This window comes from Halichoerus grypus, chromosome 2 (assembly GCF_964656455.1).
Source record: "Halichoerus grypus chromosome 2, mHalGry1.hap1.1, whole genome shotgun sequence".
NCBI classification, from domain to species: domain Eukaryota; kingdom Metazoa; phylum Chordata; class Mammalia; order Carnivora; family Phocidae; genus Halichoerus; species Halichoerus grypus.
The window spans coordinates 164,371,770-164,390,700 of NC_135713.1; the positions used below are offsets into that span (position 1 = coordinate 164,371,770).

The 18,931-nt window shown below is 40.8% G+C and overlaps 2 protein-coding genes across 6 annotated transcripts in view; one reads left to right on the forward strand and one right to left on the reverse strand.

The window, feature by feature from the left end:
* RPA1 (replication protein A1) overlaps positions 1-13,200 on the reverse strand; it is a 69,649-nt gene extending 56,449 nt beyond the window's left edge. For 2 of the 3 annotated variants that reach the window (XM_036091068.2, XM_036091067.2), the window contains exon 1: positions 13,035-13,200. In XM_036091068.2, the coding sequence (XP_035946961.1) occupies positions 13,035-13,190 (156 nt within the window). In that variant the 5' untranslated portion in view covers positions 13,191-13,200. Of the gene's footprint in view, positions 1-10,740; positions 10,824-13,034 lie in introns of all 3 variants that reach the window. The other variant, XM_036091069.2, reaches the window with a different exon arrangement.
* A 79-nt stretch (positions 13,201-13,279) lies between these two features.
* The window catches only part of SMYD4 (SET and MYND domain containing 4), a 50,786-nt gene continuing 45,134 nt past the window's right edge, over positions 13,280-18,931 (forward strand). The window contains exons 1-2 of one of the 3 annotated variants that reach the window (XM_036091064.2): positions 13,280-13,645; positions 14,512-14,657. In XM_036091064.2, coding sequence (XP_035946957.1) covers positions 14,524-14,657 — 134 coding nt within the window. In that variant the 5' untranslated portion in view covers positions 13,280-13,645; positions 14,512-14,523. Of the gene's footprint in view, positions 13,646-14,511; positions 14,658-17,876; positions 17,993-18,931 lie in introns of those variants that run through there. The other 2 variants (XM_036091063.2, XM_036091065.2) reach the window with 2 other exon arrangements.

Sequence of the window (18,931 nt, forward strand, 5' to 3'; positions counted from 1 at the left end):
ACTAACAGCAGTGAAGACTGGTTCTCTAATTTCGCCCATGCTGAAATAAATGGTACAGGGGCGCCTGGTTGGCTCAGTCGTCAAGCGTCTGCCTTCGGCTCAGGTCATGATCCCAGGGTCCTGGGATCGAGCCCTGCATCGGGCTCCCTGCTCGGCAGGGGGCCTGCTTCTCCCTCTCCCACTCTCCCTGCTTATATTCCCTCTCTCGCTGTCTCTCTGTCAAATAAATAAATAAAATCTTTTTTAAAAAAATGAAATAAATGGTACCAGACTAGCTCTTCCAACCACCAACTAAAAAACTGGACAAAAATATATAACTGTTTTCCAATACAGGACAACAGGTAGAGAAAGACTGATCACTGAAATGACGGGAACCCCATGATCATCCTGGCTTTTGGCACAGAGGCACTTCTAGACCACAGCATGGACGAGGGAGCCCAAGAAGAACGTGGTAGCCCTACTGAGCACAGATCAGAGTTCAGGGAGGTGAGTTAGCTGGATTTCATGGATGCAGAGTACCAGAGATGAGGGAGCTACACAGAGAAAGAGCTTCAATAACCTACACAGGGATTCCTTTGAGTCTCTGGCTGAATTCTGAGTTGTGCATACACAGAATGAGATTCTACAAGGCCAGGCAAAGAGTAAATATTAGAGAGCTATAAACTGAAAAATTAGTGGAGCTCACACAGGCTGGAATACAGATGAGTTCTAACCAGCCTGAAGACAGAAAACTCAATAAACATCTGCTGCATTCAGCAGAAAATCCCAGAAAGGGCATGCTTTAGAAACAGAACTAAACTAGACCAAAGTAAAAGCTATTCTAGACCCATTCCAGTCTCTGAGGGATCAGCTGATTTGCAAGTAAATTAACAGTCTGCCAAAACAACTCAATATTCTTTTTTAAGATTTATTTATTTATTTGAGAGAGAACGCGAGCGTGCACAGGCACGCATGCATGGTGGGAGGGGCAGAGGGAGAGGTTCTCAAGCAGATTCCAAGCTGAGTGTGGAGCCCAACACAGGGCTCGATCTCATGACCTGAGCCGAAACCAAGAGTCAGACACTTAACCAACTGCACCACCCAGGTGCCCCACAACTTACTATTCTTTAAAGAAATTTTAAAATACTCTATGTAACAGTATGGGAAGTAGGCAAAAAGTACTTTCACTGCACACCGGAGTACTGGCTGTCACTCCAAGGAAAAGCATTTGTGCAGTTGAGTTGTGAGTTGAACCAACTGCTTTTTTACACAACACCATTTTTACTTGCAAGGCCAAATGACAGACTGGTTATTCAAACTTCAGAATTTAGTAAATATTTTCTCAAAAATAAGATGAACCTGTTTTCAAGGAAAACGAAAGTTACCGCCAATTATACAAGGGTTTTTTAGTGAAAATCAGAACTTTTGAAAACTTCTATTCGCCAACAATGAGCTTTACAGCTTCTCAATGCTTACAAACTTTTCTGATTAGTGAGATTAATAAACATGAATTTTTGTTATATAATGAAACATACCAATATTTGGAAGATCTGCATAATGCAATGAGCCAGCATTTTCCAAATGACCAATGCATGACATTATGAATAATGCATAGGCAAAAGATCCATTCAAAATGCAAGACAGACCAATTCTTTTTTTTTAATTTGAGAGAGCGATAGAGAGCAAGCATGAGCGGGAGGAGGGGCAGAAGGAGAGGGAGAAGCAGACTCCCTGCTGATCAGGGAGCCCAACACAGGGCTAGATCCCTGGGATCATGACCTGAGCAGAAGGCAGACGCTTAATCGACTGAGCCTCCCAGGTGCCCCAAGATAGACCAATTTTACATTCCAACTAACCTTTAAGAAACTACCATTTGTTGAGTTTGATATAGTATTAGAGAAAAGCTTTATCTATTCATAACCATTTCTGACACCGTATGTGTGGGTTTTCCACATGAAGCAACTCTCTGTAGACACCAAGTGGGTGTCCTACAAATCAATTCTGACACTAGAGTTAGTGTAGACCCCATAGGTTAGAGGCTCAGTCCCACAAGACCTCCCTTGCTTACTTCCGATACCAACCTCAAGTAGTGGGTCCTTAGGATGCCCACACTTCTGCCTTACTTGCCTACAAATTGGGGGTTCCTATGACCCCCTCCTCAGGCTCAAAGAACTCAGGGAATCACTTTACTGGTTTATTATAAAAGATATTATAAAGGATACAAATGAACCACCAGATGAAGAGGTACATAGGGCAAGGTCTGGAAGGATACTGAGCATAGGAATTTCTGTCCCTGTGTGGAGTTTGGGGTATGTGACCCTCCTGGCATGTAGATGTGTTCACCAACCTGGAAGCTCTCTGATTCCTGCTGTTTAGGGGCTTTCTGAAGGTCCCATTACATAGGCACGATTGATTAAATCACTGGCCATTGGTGACTAGATCAATCTCCTGACTCTCTGGGGGACAGTGGCAGGGCAGGGGGGAGTTTAGGGTTGAAAGTTCCAACCCTTTCTTTTTTTTTAAGATTTATTTATTTGAGAGAGAGAGTGCGTGTGCGTGTGCGTGCGCACATTAGCATGAGTGGGAGGGGTAGAGGGAATGGGAGAGAGAATCTCAAGCAGACTCTGCACTGAGTGCAGAGCTGGACGTGGGGCTTGATCCCAGGACCCTGAGATCATGACGTGAGCTGAAACCAAGAGTCGGATGCTCAACTGACTACGCCACTCAGGTGCCCCAAGACTAAATATATGTTTCTTATTATATTACAATATTACAATATCACAAGGATCAAAAAAAGAAGCCTGAAATATTAAAATACTCCCTCTTTTTCCAACTACATACCTGAGGCCAGATTTCCTTTATATAGATCACCCCCCCAAAAAATATCAATATACCAAATGCAGAAGCTGATATGAAAATCTAGCTGCCATATCTTCTAAAGCCAGATGCTAAAGCAATGTGCAAAAATGTAAAATATCAATTTTCTATTTGTTTTGAAATATATAGCTGTTTTTCACAAAACATTTATGTTAGCAGCTTATTATAATCTTAAATGTATAAATATTTTTATAAAATATCTGTTATAATTTCAAATATGGTAAGGTAGATATCTCACAAAAAAAAAGTTCTTGGGGGTAGAGGTGCAATGATTTTTTAAGAGTATTCTAAGATCGGGGTGCCTGAGTGGCTCAGTCTGTCAAGCTCTTGATTTTGGCTCAGGTCATGATCTCAGGCCTGCGTCAGGCTCAGGGGCACGGGGCATGGGGCACTGGGCATGGAGTCTGCTTGAGATGCTCTCCCTCTGTCCCTCACCCTGCTTGAGGACACGCTCACTCTCTCTCTGTCTCTAAATAAATAGATAAAACCTTTAAATAAAAAGAGTATTCTAAGATCAAAATGTTTGATGTTGAGTGTAGCATAACATACAGAGTTGTCCAATTGCTGTGTTATACATCTGAAACTAAGATAATGTTGTGTATCCACCGTACTTAATAAAAAAGAGAGAGAGAGAGAGAACCACCGCGTTTTAGACTAAATATTTGTATCTCCCCTCCCCCAATTCATATGTTGAAGCCCTAACCCCCAGTGTGATGGGAGCCTTTGGAGGTACTTAGATTTTTTTTTTTTTAAAGATTTTATTTATTTATTTGCCAGAGAGAGAGAGAGGGAGAGTACAAGAAGGGGGAGGGGCAGGCAGAGAGAGAAGCAGGCTCCCCACTGAGCCAGGAGCCCAATGTGGGACTCGATCCCAGGACCCTGGGATCATGACCTGAGCCGAAGGCAGACGCTTAACCATCTGAGCCACCCAGGCACCCCTGGAGGTACTTAGTTGTAACAAGGTCATGAGGATGAAGACTCCATATCAGAATTATTGCCCTTAGAGGAGGAACAGACAGCAGAGTTCTCTCTTCCCACAAAGATGCAGTCACGTGAGCACACAGTGAGATGGCAGCTTCCAGCCAGGAACACAGCCCTCACCCAGAACTGAATCTGCTGGCACCTCAATCTCAGATTTCCCGGCCTCTATGAGAACTAAATCTGTTGTTTGCACCATCCAGTCTATTTTATAATAGTAGTCCGAACTAAGATGAAGTGCTCTAAAGCAATCCTTTAAAAAGTAAAGCAAAGAATACAGCTAATAAATCAATAGTGGAAATAAATTCAAATCATAAAAAATACTCAATCCAGAAGTCAGGAAAAGCTAAACAACAACAACAACAAACAGATGGGAAAAGTAGCAAAATGAAAAATTTAAACCTAAACATGTAACTATATTAAGCGTAAATGGTTCAAGTACTCCAATTAAAAGGCAGAAACTATCAGAATGAATAAGATCCAACTATGTGCTGTCTACAAGAAATGTACTTCAAATATAGAGAGACAGGTTAAAAATGAAACATTGAAAAAAGATGTATTATTACTGGCAGGCAAAGAAGGCTTCAGGACAAGGAATACTACCAGAGATAAAAAAGGATATTTCATAATAATGGGGTTGATTCCTGAAGAAGACACAATGATAAATGTATGCACCTAATAACAAAGTTTTAAAATACATGAAGCAAAAACCTACAGAATTAAAAGGAGAAATAGAGAAGTTCACCATTATAATTGGTGGTTTCAACACTCTTCTTTCTGTTAATGATAGGGCAAATAGACAAAAAAATACGTAGAACAATATGAAAGATTAAACTATCAACCAACTTGACCTAATTAGATAATCTAACAATTGCAGAATACACAGTCTTTTAAGTGCACCTATAACATTTTCATCAAGATTCCATATGCTGGGAAATAAAACAAGTCTCAATACATGTTAAAAGACTGAATTCAGAGAGTATGTTATTTGACCACACTGGAATTAAACTAAAAATCCTAACAATAGGATATCTAGAAAACTTCCAAATACTTGGAAATTAAATAGTAAACTCTTTTTTTTTTTTTTTTTAAGTAATCTCTATACCCAACTTGGGGCTTGAACTCCAACTCAGAGATCAAGAGTCGCATGCTCTACCTATTGAGCCAGCAAGGCACCCTGTAAACAATAAACTTCTAAATAACTCATCTGTTGCAAAGAAATCACAAGAGAAAATAGAAAGTATTATTAAAAGAATGAAAATGAAAATACAATCTATCTAAATGTATGGGACTCACTAGAGAAATGCTTAGAGGGAAAATTAAAGCTTTAAATGCTTAAAGAAGGGGCGCCTGGGTGGCTCAGTCGTTGAGTGTCTGTCTGCCTTCGGCTCAGGTCATGATCCAGGGTCCTGGGGTCAAGCCCCGCATCGGGCTCCCTGCTCCGCGGGAAGCCTGCTTCTCCCTCTCCCACTCCCCCTGCTTGTGTTCCCTCTCTCGCTGTGTCTCTCTCTGTCAAATAAATAAATAAAATCTTAAAAAAATAAAAAATAAAAAAATAAAATGCTTTAAGAAAAAAGGTCCAAAATCAATTATCTAAGCTTCCACCATAAGAAGCCAGAAAAAGAATAAACTAAACTCAAGCATGTAGAAGGAAGGAATGAAAGAAAGAGCAAAAATCAATAAAATAGAAAACGGATAAACAACAGGAAAAAACAATTGAACCAAAAGCTGGATCTTTGAAAAGATCAACAAAATTGATAAACCTCTAACTAGTCTGATGAAGAAAAAGAAAACAAATATTCTCAATATCAGAAATGCAAAATGCAAAAAAAAAAAGAAATGAAAAATGCATCACAATAATTCACATATATATTAGATTATACATACACGAGATAATAAGGGAATATTAGGAAAAACTTTATTAAAAAAACTTAGATTAAATGGGTAAGTCCCTCGAAAAACACAAATTATCAAAACTAACATACAAAATGTGGAGAATCTAGATAGTACTATATCCATTAAAGAAACTGAATTTATAATTTAAAATATTCCAACAGAGGTAACACTAGGTCCAGATGGCTTTATTGGTAAATTTTGTCTAACGTGTAAAGACAAAAAAATATCAATCTTGCATAAACTATGTCAGGCAATAGAGGAGAACACTTTCCAACTCATTCTATGATGTTAGGTTTACCTCATAGAAAAAACAAAGTCATTCTAAAAAGAAAACTAACTGGGGCGTCTGGGTGGCTCAGTCGTTAGGTGTCTGCCTTCAGCTCAGGTCATGAACCCAGGGTCCTGGGATCGAGCCCCGCATCAGGCTCCCTGCTTGGGAGGAAGCCTGCTTCTCCCTCAGCCACTCCCCCTGCTTGTGCTCCCTCTCTCACTGTATCTCTTTCTGTTTAAAAATAAAATAAAATAAAATAAAAAAGAAAACTACAGACCTATATACAACTCATGAATGTAGATGCAAAATACCACTATACATTCACTAGGATAAACTTAAAAAGACTGATAAAACTAAGTGTTAGCAAGGATATGGAGCAACTAGAATTCTCACAATCACTTTGGAGAACAGTTTAGCAATTTCTTATATTCACTTAACATATAACCCAGCAATTACACTCCTAGGCATTTATCCCAGAGAAGTGAAAATATATTTCCATAAAAAGACGTGTACATAAATGTTCATACCATCTTCATTCATAATAGCCAAAAAATGAAAATAACCCAAATGTTTAACAGTACCAGGTCAATTAAACAAATTGTGTTTATTCACACAATAGAGTACTACACAGAAATAAAAGGTGCAAACTACTGAAACGACAGAGATAAATCTCAAAAAACATTTTGCTGAGACAAAGAAGCCAGATACAAGTTTACATGAAGTTTCAGAATAGTCAAAACTAACCTTTAGAGATAAAAACCAGAAGTCAAAACTCTGGTTTACCTAGGCTGGAAGCAAGGACTAGGGAAGGAACAGGAGATTGGAATGGTGTATACATTTGCCAAAGCTCATCAAACTGAAAACATCTTGATGAGTTTTTATTATATACATTTATTATATACATTACAGTTTTTATTAAGTGTAAATCACACTGAATTTCAGTAAAGGTGATTTTTTTAAGTTCCTAGGGAACAGAACTTGGGCAGGGTGGAGCAAAAAGTCAGTAATTTCTTAAAACACCTTTCTGTTCTATTTGATTTTAAAATCACACGCATGTATTAATTTATTATTCTTTTTAATTTGTGTCATCATAAAGTGATTATAAGATTAAATCTTCTGGGTAATACAACATGATATGTACACTTAAGACAAAATTGCCTTAAACTTTCCAAATTAACATTACCTATAAAAACACAAAGTAAACCCAATTTAAAAAATGGGCAAAAGACTTTAGAATAGACATTTTCCAAAGAAGACCTACAGATGGCCAATAGATACAAAGAATCCTCAACATCACTAATCATCATGCAAATGCAAACCAAAACCACAATCAGATTGAGTATTATCAAAAAGACAAAAAGTATGAAGTGTTGGCAAAGATGTGGATGAAAGCGAACCCTTGTACACTGTTGGTGGGGAACATAAATTGGTGCAGCCACTATGGAAAACAGTATGGAGGCTCCTCAAAAAATTAAAAATCAAAACCACCATATGATCCAGCAATTCAACTTCCGGGTATGTACCTGAAGAAAACCAAAATACCAATTCAGAGATATACGAACCCTATGTTCACGGCAGCATTACTTATAATATCCAAGATTAAGAAGCAACCTAAGTGTCCATAAAGAGATGAACGGATAAAGACACACACACACACACACACACACACACACACACACACAGGAGTATTACTCAACCATAAAAAAGAATGAAATCTTACCATTTGTGACAACATAGATGGACCTAGACAGTATTATGCTAAATGAAATAAGCCTGACAGAGAAGACAAATAACATATGATTTCATGTTGAATCTATGAAACAAAACAAAACAGAAACAAACTCATAGATACAGGAAACTATTAGTTACAAGAGTGGGGAGTGACTGGGGGTACGGGTGAAATGGGTGAAGGGAATTAAGAGGTTCAGGCTTGGAGCGCCTGGGTGGCTCAGCTGGTTAAGCATCTGCCTTTGGCTCAGGTTGAGATCTCAGGGTCCTGGGATCAAGCCCCGTTTTGGGCTCCCTGCTCAGCAGGAAACCTGCTTCTCCCTCTCCCTCTGCCTGCCGCTTCCCCTGCTTGTGCTCTCTCTGTCAAATAAATAAATAAAATCCTTAAAAAAAAAAAAGAGGTTTAGGCTTCCAGATATAAAATAAATGGGTCATGGGGATGTAATGCACAACACAGGGAACTTAGTAACAATGTAATAACTTTGTGTGGTAACAGACAGTAACCAGATTTATTATGGGGATCATTTCCTAATGTATAAAAATACCAAATCACTATGATGAACACCTGAAACTAATAGAATACTGTATGTCAATTATACTTCAGTTAAAGAAATACAAAGCAACAGAATGTAATAGTCAAGGGCACGTGCATTCAAATCTTCACCTCACTGACAAATTATTTAACTTCTCTGCACTTTAATTTCTTCATCTGTGAGATGCAGGTAATTATGAAAATCTACCTTACAGGGTTACTGTAAGTACTGACTATTATAGATAAAGTATCTGGCACATTGGAAAAGGCAAAAATATTAGTTCCTTTCCCTTTTCTTTATATTACCCAATAAATTAAGATACAAATGCTATTTATTCGATTTACCACAATACTTCCATGCATAATCTCTTCTTTTATGATATTAGCTCTTGCCCCAAATGCCTCTACTATTTATGTGTTAGTTGCTTACCCTTTGGGCCTGTGTCTTTTGAACTAAAATGATACTACTTGCTTTAGCTGATGATAATCAGAGTTGGCAAAAGTTCTCCACACTGTCACCACAAACACAAAAATTTTCTTTGTCATTTATGAATAAAACTTAATACTTGACCTAACACTGGAAATATGTTTCCAAAGTTTTGAATACAGCAAAAACCAAGCAATCAAATTATTAACACCATAATCATTCTTTCTAAAAGCGAAGAACAAAAAAATAATAAAAATAAATATAAATAAATGAAAGTGAAGAACAATTCCTAATTTGTCTTAAAGGCACAAGGTGGGGCGCCTGGGTGGCTCAGTCACACGCTCTTGCTCTCTCTCTCTTAAATACTTTTTTTTTTTTTAAGATTTTATTTATTCATCAGAGAGAGAGCACAAGCAGGGGAAGCAGTAGGCAGAGGGAGAAGCAGGCTTCCCACTGAGCAAGGGGCCTGATGCGGGCCTTGATGCCTGAACCCCAGGATCATGACCTGAGCCAAAGGTAGACACTCAACCCACTAAGCTGCCCAGGCATCCCAATAAATCTTTTTTTTTTTTTTTTTTTTTAAGCGCAAGGTAGCAGCTATAAGTAAATGAGAACTACAATTTTCAATCACTTCTCAGGTTTAACTGTTCCTAATTTATTCAAACAGTCACTCCACTCTGCCAACTGTTCTTCCCCATTCATCTCTGTCCCTTTCTTTTCACTGCCTCAAATGCAACTAGCAAACATTTACTGGATACCTAAAACTTGCCAGCACTGCTCCAGGTATTTAGGAGACTATTTTGAGCAAAAAAAGATGTAATTTCAGGCCTCAAAGAATCTACAATCCAGTGGGGAAGACAGAAAGTAACTAATATTAGTCAAATAAAAAGTAAATAAGTATAAAATTACATCTGTGATTATTAATAAGAGATAACATATACTGAGCATTTGCTGTGTACCAGGCATGGACTAAGCACTTTAAATGTAATAGCTCAGGGCGCCTGGGTGGCTCAGTTGGTTAAGCGACTGCCTTCGGCTCAGGTCATGATCCTGGAGTCCCTGGATCGAGTCCCGCATCGGGCTCCCTGCTCGGCAGGGAGTCTGCTTCTCCCTCTGACCCTCCCCCCTCTCATGTGCTTGCTCTCTCTCATTCTCTCTCTCTCAAATAAATAAATAAAAAATCTTTAAAAAAATAAAAATAAAAAATAAATGTAATAGCTCACCTAATTCCCCACTAACCCTAGGCAATAGGTACCAGGTATCATTACCCTCATTTTACAGAAGAGAAAAGGTAAAGTTTAGTATCTTGCCCAAAGTCACACAGCTAATAAGTGAACAAGCAGGAATTAGGGTCTCAAAATAAAGGGAATTAGGCTAGTAAGTCAAGGAAGGCTTCTCTGAAGAACTAACTGAGCTGAAATTTGAAGATTGTTAGCCAGGGAGGGGAGAGTGAAGAACTACACAGGGAGATGGGAAAAGAATGTGCAAGAGTATGGAATATACCAGGAATTTAAATTAAAAAAAAAGAAAAAAGATACAAAGAAATGGAAAGACATTCCATGCTCGTGGGTCAGAGGAATAAGTATTGTCAAAATGTCTATACTACCCAAAGCAATCTACACATTTAATACAATCCCTATCAAAATGCCAATAACATTTTTCACAGAACTAGAATAATCCTAAAATTTGCAAGGAACCACAAAAGACCTCAAATAGCTAAAGCAATCTTGAAAAAGAAAAACCAGAGGCATCACAATTCCAGACTTCAAGTTATATTACAAAGCCATAGTCATCAAAACAGTATGGTACTGGCACAAAAACAGACACTCAAATCAATGAAACAAAACAGAAAACCCAGAAATAAACCCACAACTATATGGTCAGTTAATCTCCAACGAAGGAGGAAAAGAATATACAATGGGAAAAAGACAGTCTTCAACAAATGGTTTTGGGAAAACTGAACAGCAACATGCAAAAGAATGAAACTGGACCACTTCCTTACACCATACACAAACACAAACTCAAAATGAATTAAAGATCTAAATGTGAGACCTGAACCATAAGAATCCTAGAAGATAGCAGAGGCAGTAATTTCTCTGACATCAGCCATAGCAACATCTTTCTGGATAGGTCTCCTGAGACAAGGGAAATAAAAGCAAAAATAAAACTACTGGGACCACATCAAAATAAAAAGCTCTTGCACAGCAAAGTAAACAGTCAACAAAACCAAAAGACAACCTACTGAATGGGAGAAGATATTTGAAAATGACAGATCTGATAAAGGCTTAGTATCCAAAATATATAAAGAACTGCTACAACTCAACACCCAAAACACAAATAACCCAATTAAAAAATGGACAGAAGACATTAACAGACATTTCTCCAAAGAAGACATACAGATGGCCAACACACATGCAAAAATGTTCAACATGACTCATCATCAGGGAAATGCATATCAAAACTACAATGAGATATCACTTTACACCTATCAGAATGGCTAAAACCAACAACACAAGAAACAAGTGTTGGCAAGGATGATGTGAAAAAGGAACCCTCGTGCACTGTTGGTGGGAATGCAAACAGGTGCAAAAACAGTATGGAGGCTCCTCAAAAAGTTAAAAATAGAACTACCTTAGGATCCATTAATTGCACTATTGGGTAGTTTCCCAAAAATATGAAAACACTAATTCAAAAGGATACATGCACCCCATGTTTGTTGCAGCATTATTTACAATAGCCAAATTATGAAAGCAGCCCAAGTGTCCACTGGTAGATGAATGGATAAAGAAGATATGTTACATATATACAATAGAATATTATTCAGCCATAACAAAGAATGAAATCTTGCCATTTGTAACAACATGGATGGAGCTAGAGAGTATAATGCTAAGCAAAGTCAGTCAGAGAGAGACAAATCCCATATGCTTTCATTCATACGTGGAATTTAAGAAACAAAACAAATGAGCAAAGGAAAAAAAGGAAGAGAGAGACAAACCAAAAACAGACTCTTAACCATAGAGAACTGATGGTTACCAGAGAGAGGTGGGTGGGGGGATGGGGGAAATAGGTGAAACGGATTAAAGAGTACACTTTTCATGAGCCCTGAGTAATGTACAGAATTGCTGAATCACTATATTGTACACTATATTGTACTCCCGCGGTTGCTAGACCCTGATAGCTCTGCTGCTAACCATACAGAACACTGTATGTTAACTATACTGGAGTTAAAATTTAAAAAATAAAAAAACAACAACAAAAAGGCTGGAAAGGAAGAGAGAACAAGTGGGAATATGCAGTGATGGGAAGGTGTGTGGGCGTGGGAGGGGAGGTTATGCTGGGTGGAAGTCAGTAGTCCAGTGCCAGAGTGGAAGAAGAGAAGTAGATGGATTTAAGAGGTATGTGTGGAGGTAAAACACCAGATTGGGTGATGGACTGAACATCTAAGGTGATGGAAGTTTGCAGGAAGAATGATTCCACAATTTCTGGCTAGCATATCTTAATGGATAATGGTGCCATTCATCGAGAGAGGGAACACCAAGAGGCCCAAACTTAGTAAAATAACGGATTTGCTTTGGGGCATGTTGAATATAAAATGCCTTTGAGGTATCAGGTAGGCAGACATATTAGAGGTTTATCTTTCAGAATAAAGGTGGCTCTGGACAAAGAAATGTGTGAGCAACTGACATAGTTGGTAATGGGATTGTCTTGGTAGAAGAGGGCCTAAAACATAACCTTGAGTAAACAAAAACTTACAATGAGGGACCGGCAAATAAAACGAGGAAAGACAAGCCAAGCCATAGAAGCCAAAAGAGAGTGTTATCAGAAAGAAGTAATGCTCAAAACTGCTCAAAAGAAGTAACTCTCAAACACTACTGAGAATTCTGGTTAAGTTAAAAACTGAAAAGTGTCTGTTAGATTTAACGACTTGGAAGCACCGCTAACTTCTGCCAGGGTTCTTGCCGAGGGTTCTTTCTATAGTGATCGAGGGAACAACGGATTGGAGTCTGTTAACGGCAGGTGAGCTGAAAACACACAACTCGAGAAGTTTGGCTGTGGATAGGGGACGGGGAGGAGATAGGGAGTGGCCGCAGGAGGGTGATGGGGGACGATCAAGTTAATTTTGCTTCGTTTTCTTAAGTAGAAAAAAACATGGACATGTTTAAAAGACGACAGTAAAAATTCGAGGAGAGGGTGAGAATTCTAGGAAGTCACCCGACGGTCCCCCCCCTTATCTTCCCCTCCCGCGTTCTCTCCCCATCGCCTCCAGCTCCTCTCTCCCTTCTCCACCCCCACAACCCCAGGGCCCACCGCCACCCCAGCCCGCCTGCCCGCAGGCGTCTCCTCACCGCAATGGCCCCCTCGCTCAGGTGGCCCACCATGACTGCGCCGCACCAACTCGCGCGCTCCGGCTTCTCCGCAGCCTCTGCTTCACTTACGGGACCCCGCGCGCTCCAAAGCTTTTGCGCCAAGTAGCTGTAGGCACCACCCCCGTCTTCTGACATGCGCAAGTCACAGGGGCGGGCTTCGGGGCGGAGCAGCCACCGCATTGGCCGAGGTAGCCCACGTGACGTGCCAGAGCCGGGGTTCAGGACCTAGTCACCCGACGACTGCGCCTGGGGCGGGGCCCGAGCCGTGGGGCGCGCCAAGGATGACGCGGGTTCTTTCTCTGGGCGCGAGGTCCTGTACCGGAAGCTTTCCGAGACGGTCCTCGGGGAAAAAACCTGGCTCGGCCTTTGACGGGCAGACCGACTGTTAGCCCGGAAGAGAGTTAGAGCTGTTCCCTGATAGCTCTGCTGCTAACCGTAGGCAAAGCAGTAACGATTCCTTCAGCAACCCGAGTGCCGAGCTCCCGCCATTGCTAGACCCTGAGCTTGGCACAGTGGGGAATCTCCGAAGGTAAATAGGATCCGGTCCCTGCCCTCAGAGGAGAGCATAGTCTGTCGAGGGAGTTACCGCAGTGAGTAGCCCTAACTCCAGGTAGACATAATATGGGCCTCAGGAGAGACACAAAGTGTGTCTGCACGCACAGATGGAAAATCAGGGAAGGCTTCCTGGAGGAGGTGCCATTTGAACTTGGTCTTGAAGGGTGTGTGCAGATTTGCGAGGTGGACTCTGAGGGTAGGGATGCTCCCGGAAGAATGCATAACCTATGCAAAAACTAGAGAGGTGAAGAGCCAGGCAAGCTGGGGATAGCTTTAAGTAGCTCAGGATAGTAGGGTACAAAGGAAGAGGTGAGACTTGGGCATTAGAAAATGAGCCCGGGGGTCAAATTTGTACTGGGCTTCCCTAAATGCTTGGAGGAGCATTGATTAAGGCAGAGGACTGACATCTGTCTCAGTGTGGAGGATGAATTGAATTTAGGGGGTAGGGTAGGGAACTGAGGACATGGAGACTAGTTATGATCCTGCAAAGGATGCCAGACAAGAGATGGTGAGGACTTGAACTAAAGGAATGATCTGGGGATTGAAAGAAAAAACTGAACTGTGTAAGAGATAGAAACATTTGTTAATTTAATAGTAGCTAGGGAGAGAGAGAAAAATCTGGGATGTCTCAGGTTTCTGACTTGAGCTTGGGAAGATGGAGGTCTAAGAGGCAAGCCTGGTGTGTGGAACAAAGTAGGCCTTCAGTAAATATTTCTGAATAAAACGATGTTCAGTGAATAGGTGTGAGAGAAAATAGATCCTCAGCATGTAAACCACAGAAAAAGACCACAAGAATTGATTTTGTTGCTTCACATTTGCTTGAGTGAAATCTTTATTATATTTTTCTAGAATTGTGCATTTGTAGAAATCTGAATTCCTTATTTTCTTATTCACTTTATAGACCTAAAGTAGAATGGATCTGCCTGTGGATGAGTGGAAATCATATATATTTCAGAAGTGGTCTTTGCTCCCAAAGTCCATTCAGGACACAATTTCTACAGCAGACACTTTAAGGGATATCTTTCTTCACTCCTCTTCGCTTCTTCAGTAAGTGTGTGAAAGCTTTAACCTGAGAGATCTTGATATAAGAAATGTTCTGTTTTGTCATTTGCTCTCAAGTTCTGTCTCCTTTTCATGGAAGGATTAAGTTCAGATTTTTATATTTTGGGGCATTCAGCAGTTCTTGCTATTTCCAGGTTTTCCTAACCTACTATTATAGAACAGGCAGGGATGCTAATGGCTTTTTTGGTGTCAGTGTTATGTTTCAGTATTCAATGCCTTGCTACAGAAACTCGACTGTGAACTTTGCCATCTCCCAAAAGATGTAGTGGACATTTACTAGCTACACGTAGAAATTTGTAAGTGCTCAAATTGAGAAAGGACTTAAGAAGTCATATAGTCTTACCCCAGTATTTTTCAAACTCTCTTGACTATTCTCCTCAGTAAAAATACTATTTTATTATCAGAACCTAGTATGTACATACATACATAGAAAGTTGAAACAAGAGTTTCCCAAAACATCCAGTGAATTTTTATTGGTGCCAGCCACTGTGCTAGATGCTTAGAGCACAAAAAATACATTAGTGAGGGGCGCCTGGCTGGGTCAGTCAGTAGAGCATGTGACTCTTGATCTTAGGGTCGTGAGTTCAAGCCCCACACTGGGCAGTAGAGCTTACTTAAAAAAAAGAAAAGAAAAATACATTAGTGAATAAAAAATTAGACACAGGGGCGCCTGGGTGGCTTAGTTGGTTAAGCAGCTGCCTTCGGCTCCTCCAGTTATGATCCCAGGGTCCTGGGATCAAGCCCCATATCATCGGGCTCCCTGCTCAGCGGAGAGCCTGCTTCTCCCTCTCCTCCTGCCTGCTGCTCCCCCTGCTTGTGCTCTTTCTCTCTCTCTGTGTCAAATAAATAAATAAAATCTTTAAAAATAAATAAAATAAAAAATAGACACAGATCCTTACCCTTGAGGAGCTTAATTCTGGCAAGGAGAGACAGACAATAAACATAAATAAGCAAAGTATATAGTATGTTAAAGGTGCTAAGTATAATAGAAAAAAAATTAAGATAGAACAGGGTAAGGGAAATAGGCAGTGCCAGGAGTGAGAGTGCAGACTGTAGTATTAAATAGTGTGATCAGATGTGGTCTCATTGAAAAGATGGAAGTTGAGGGGCACCTGGGTGGCTCAGTCAGTTAAGTATCCAACTCTTGATTTCAGCTCAGGTCATGATCTCAGGGTTGTGAGATCAAGCCCCCCATCAGTCTCCATGCTGAGCATGGAGCCTGCTTAAGATTCTCTTGTTCTCCTTCTGGCCCTCCATACTTGGGTGCACACGCTATCTCTCTCTCTCTCTGAAAAAAAAAAAAAAGGTGGAAGTTGAGCAAAGTCTTGGAGATATAGAAGCTAACAGATATTTGAGAGAAGAGTACTCCAGACAGAGATCCCAGGTTGGGAGTGTGTCTGGCATGTTCAAGCAATAGCAAGAAAGCTAGTGTGAGTGAACAGAACAAGCCAGAGGGAGAAGAGCAGGAAATAACATCAGAGAGGCATGGGGATTGGGGGATAGCAGGTGGCACAAATCATGTTGGCCCTCCTAAGTGCCTTGTCTTTTGACTCTGAGTAGGAAATTATTGCAGGGTGGGGTAGGCCGACTTCAAAAACTGATGCCCCCCACCAGAAGTTGACCTTGAGATACAATTATCTGAGTGGTCCTAGCCTAATCAGGTGACATCTTTAAAAGCAGAGCATTTTTTTCCAGCTGGTAGCATAAAGGAACTTCAAAGAGATTCAAACCATGAGATGTGAATGTGCTTGTGTTGACTTTGAAGATGGAGGGGGACCACATAAGGAATGCAGGAAGCCTCTATAAGCTAAGAGTAGTTCCTGGCTAATAGCCAGCAAGGAACTGAGGATGTCAGGCCTACAACTGTAAGGAACTGGCTTCTACCAAAAACCTGAATGACCTTAGAAGTGGATTCTTTCCCAGGTCTTCCATATAAGAGGTCACCTTGATTTCAGCCTTGTGAGACCCTTCTCAAGAGAACTCAGCCAAGCTCACCTGCACTTCTGATCTATAGACTGTGAGGATAATAAATGGGTATTTAAGCTGCTGAAGTTGTGGTATTGGTTACACAACAGAAGAAAACTAATTCACGGGGTTTTGAGAGAATGGTACAATCTGATAATATTTTAAAGCAGAGGTCAGCAAACTACAGCTGCAGTGTAAATCCATCTTGCTGCCTGTTTTTATATGGCCATCAGCTAAGAATGGTTTTTACAAGTAAGCATTTAGTTGATTTGATGATAGGGAACACTTGCTTTGAACCCCAATTAAGCAAAATCCATTAAAAAAATAAAGACGGGTGCCTGGGTGGCTCAATCAGTTAAGCGTCTGACTCTTGGGTTCAGCTCAGGTCATGATCTCAGGGTCCTGGGATTGAGCCCCATGTGGAACTCTGTGCTTGGTGGGCAGTCTGTTTGAGATTCTCTTCCTCTCCCTCTGCCCCCCCAAATAAATAAATAAATCTTAAAATAAAATTAAAATAAAAAAAAGAATTCCATTCTCATCAGTAGACCTGTATTACATGGGGCACCTGGCCTGCTCAGTCAGAGGAACATGTGACTCTTAATCTCAGGGTCATGAGTTCGAGCCCCAAGGTGGGGATAGAAATTGCTAAAAAAAAAATTTTTTTTTTTTTTTAAAGATTTTATTTATTTTATTTATTTGACAGAGAGAGAGATAGAGAGAGCAGGAACACAAGCAGGGGGAGTGGGAGAGGGAGAAGCAGGCTTCCCGCTGAGCAGGAAGCCCGATGCGGGGCTCGATCCCAGGACCCTGGGATCATGACCTGAGCCGAAGGCAGACGCTTAACGACTGAGCCACCCAGGCGCCCAAAAAAAATTTTTTTAAAGTAGACCTGTGGGGCACCTGGGTGGCTCAGTCAGTTAAGCGTCTGCCTTTGGCTGAGGTCATGATCCTGGAGTCCTGGGATCAAGCCCCACGTCCTGCTCCCTGGGGAGTCTACTTCTCCCTCTGCCGCTCCCCCCACTTGCGTGCGCACGCTCTCTCTCTCTCTGTCTCACTCTTTCTCTCTCAAATAAATACTTTTTAAAAGTAGATCTGTATTACAAAAAATAGACTCAATTATTTTTTAATTTTATCAAACATTTTACAGAAATTTGTCTTCTCTTATAGAAATACCTCTGTAATAGCCTTGATTTTCCTCTTGGCCCAAAAAACCTGAATATTTACTCTCTGACTCCACAGGAAAAGTTTGCTGACTCCTGTTTCAAGAGATCACTCTGACTACAGTGTTGAGAATAGGCTATAGAAGAAAGGGTGTAATTAGAGAAACCTGTTGGGAGGCTCTTGCATTAATCCAGGTGAGAGATGAGGTGATGATAATTTGGACCAGGGTGGTAGTGGTAAGGATGATGAGAAGTGGCTAGATTCTGAAGGTAGACTTAATAGCATTCCCTGAAAGATGAGATGTGCTGTGTTAGAGAATAAGAGAAGTAAAAAGTGGCTCTGGGGATACAGGCCTAAGAAGAATGAAATTACCAACACCTGGGGGGGGTGGCAGATGGAGCTGTTTTGGGAAAGATGATCAGGGGTTCATCGTTCAGTTTGAGATGTCTAGTAGACAGCCAAGTGGAGCTTTCTAAATGAGCATGGCATTTAGGAGAGAGCACTGGGCTAGAGATAGAAATTTGGGAGTCATACATGGGATTTCAAGTCACAGACTGGATAAGTTTCACCATGGAAGAGAGTGTAGATGCTTACTGCATATGATGTACTTCGATATTTCCCTCTATCTCATTTTAAAAATACTAATTAGGGGTGCCTGGGTGCCTCAGTCGGTTAAGCGTCCGACTCTTGATTTTGGCTCAGATGGTGATCTGAGGGTCCTGGGATCCAGCCCTGTGTGGGGCTCCACGTTAGGTGGGGAGTCTGCTTGGCATTCTGTCCCTCTCCCTCCACCCCACCCTTGCGTGCTCTCTCTCCTCCCTCCCTCTCTCTCTTTCTCCCTCTCTCTTAAATAAATAAATCTTTAAAAAATACAAATAGGGGCGCCTGGGTGGCTCAGTTGGTTAAGCGGCTACTTTCAGCTCAGGTCATGATCTCAGAGTCCTGAGATCAAGCCGCACATTAGGCTCCCTGCTCAGTGGGGAGTCTGCTTCTCCCTCTCCCTCTGCTGCTCCCCCTGGTTGTGCTCTCACGCTCTCAGGTAAATAAATAAAACCTTAAAAAAAAAAATAGAAATTTAAAAATTAAAAATACAAATTAAAAAAATTTTTCAAATAAAAAATAAAAATACTAAT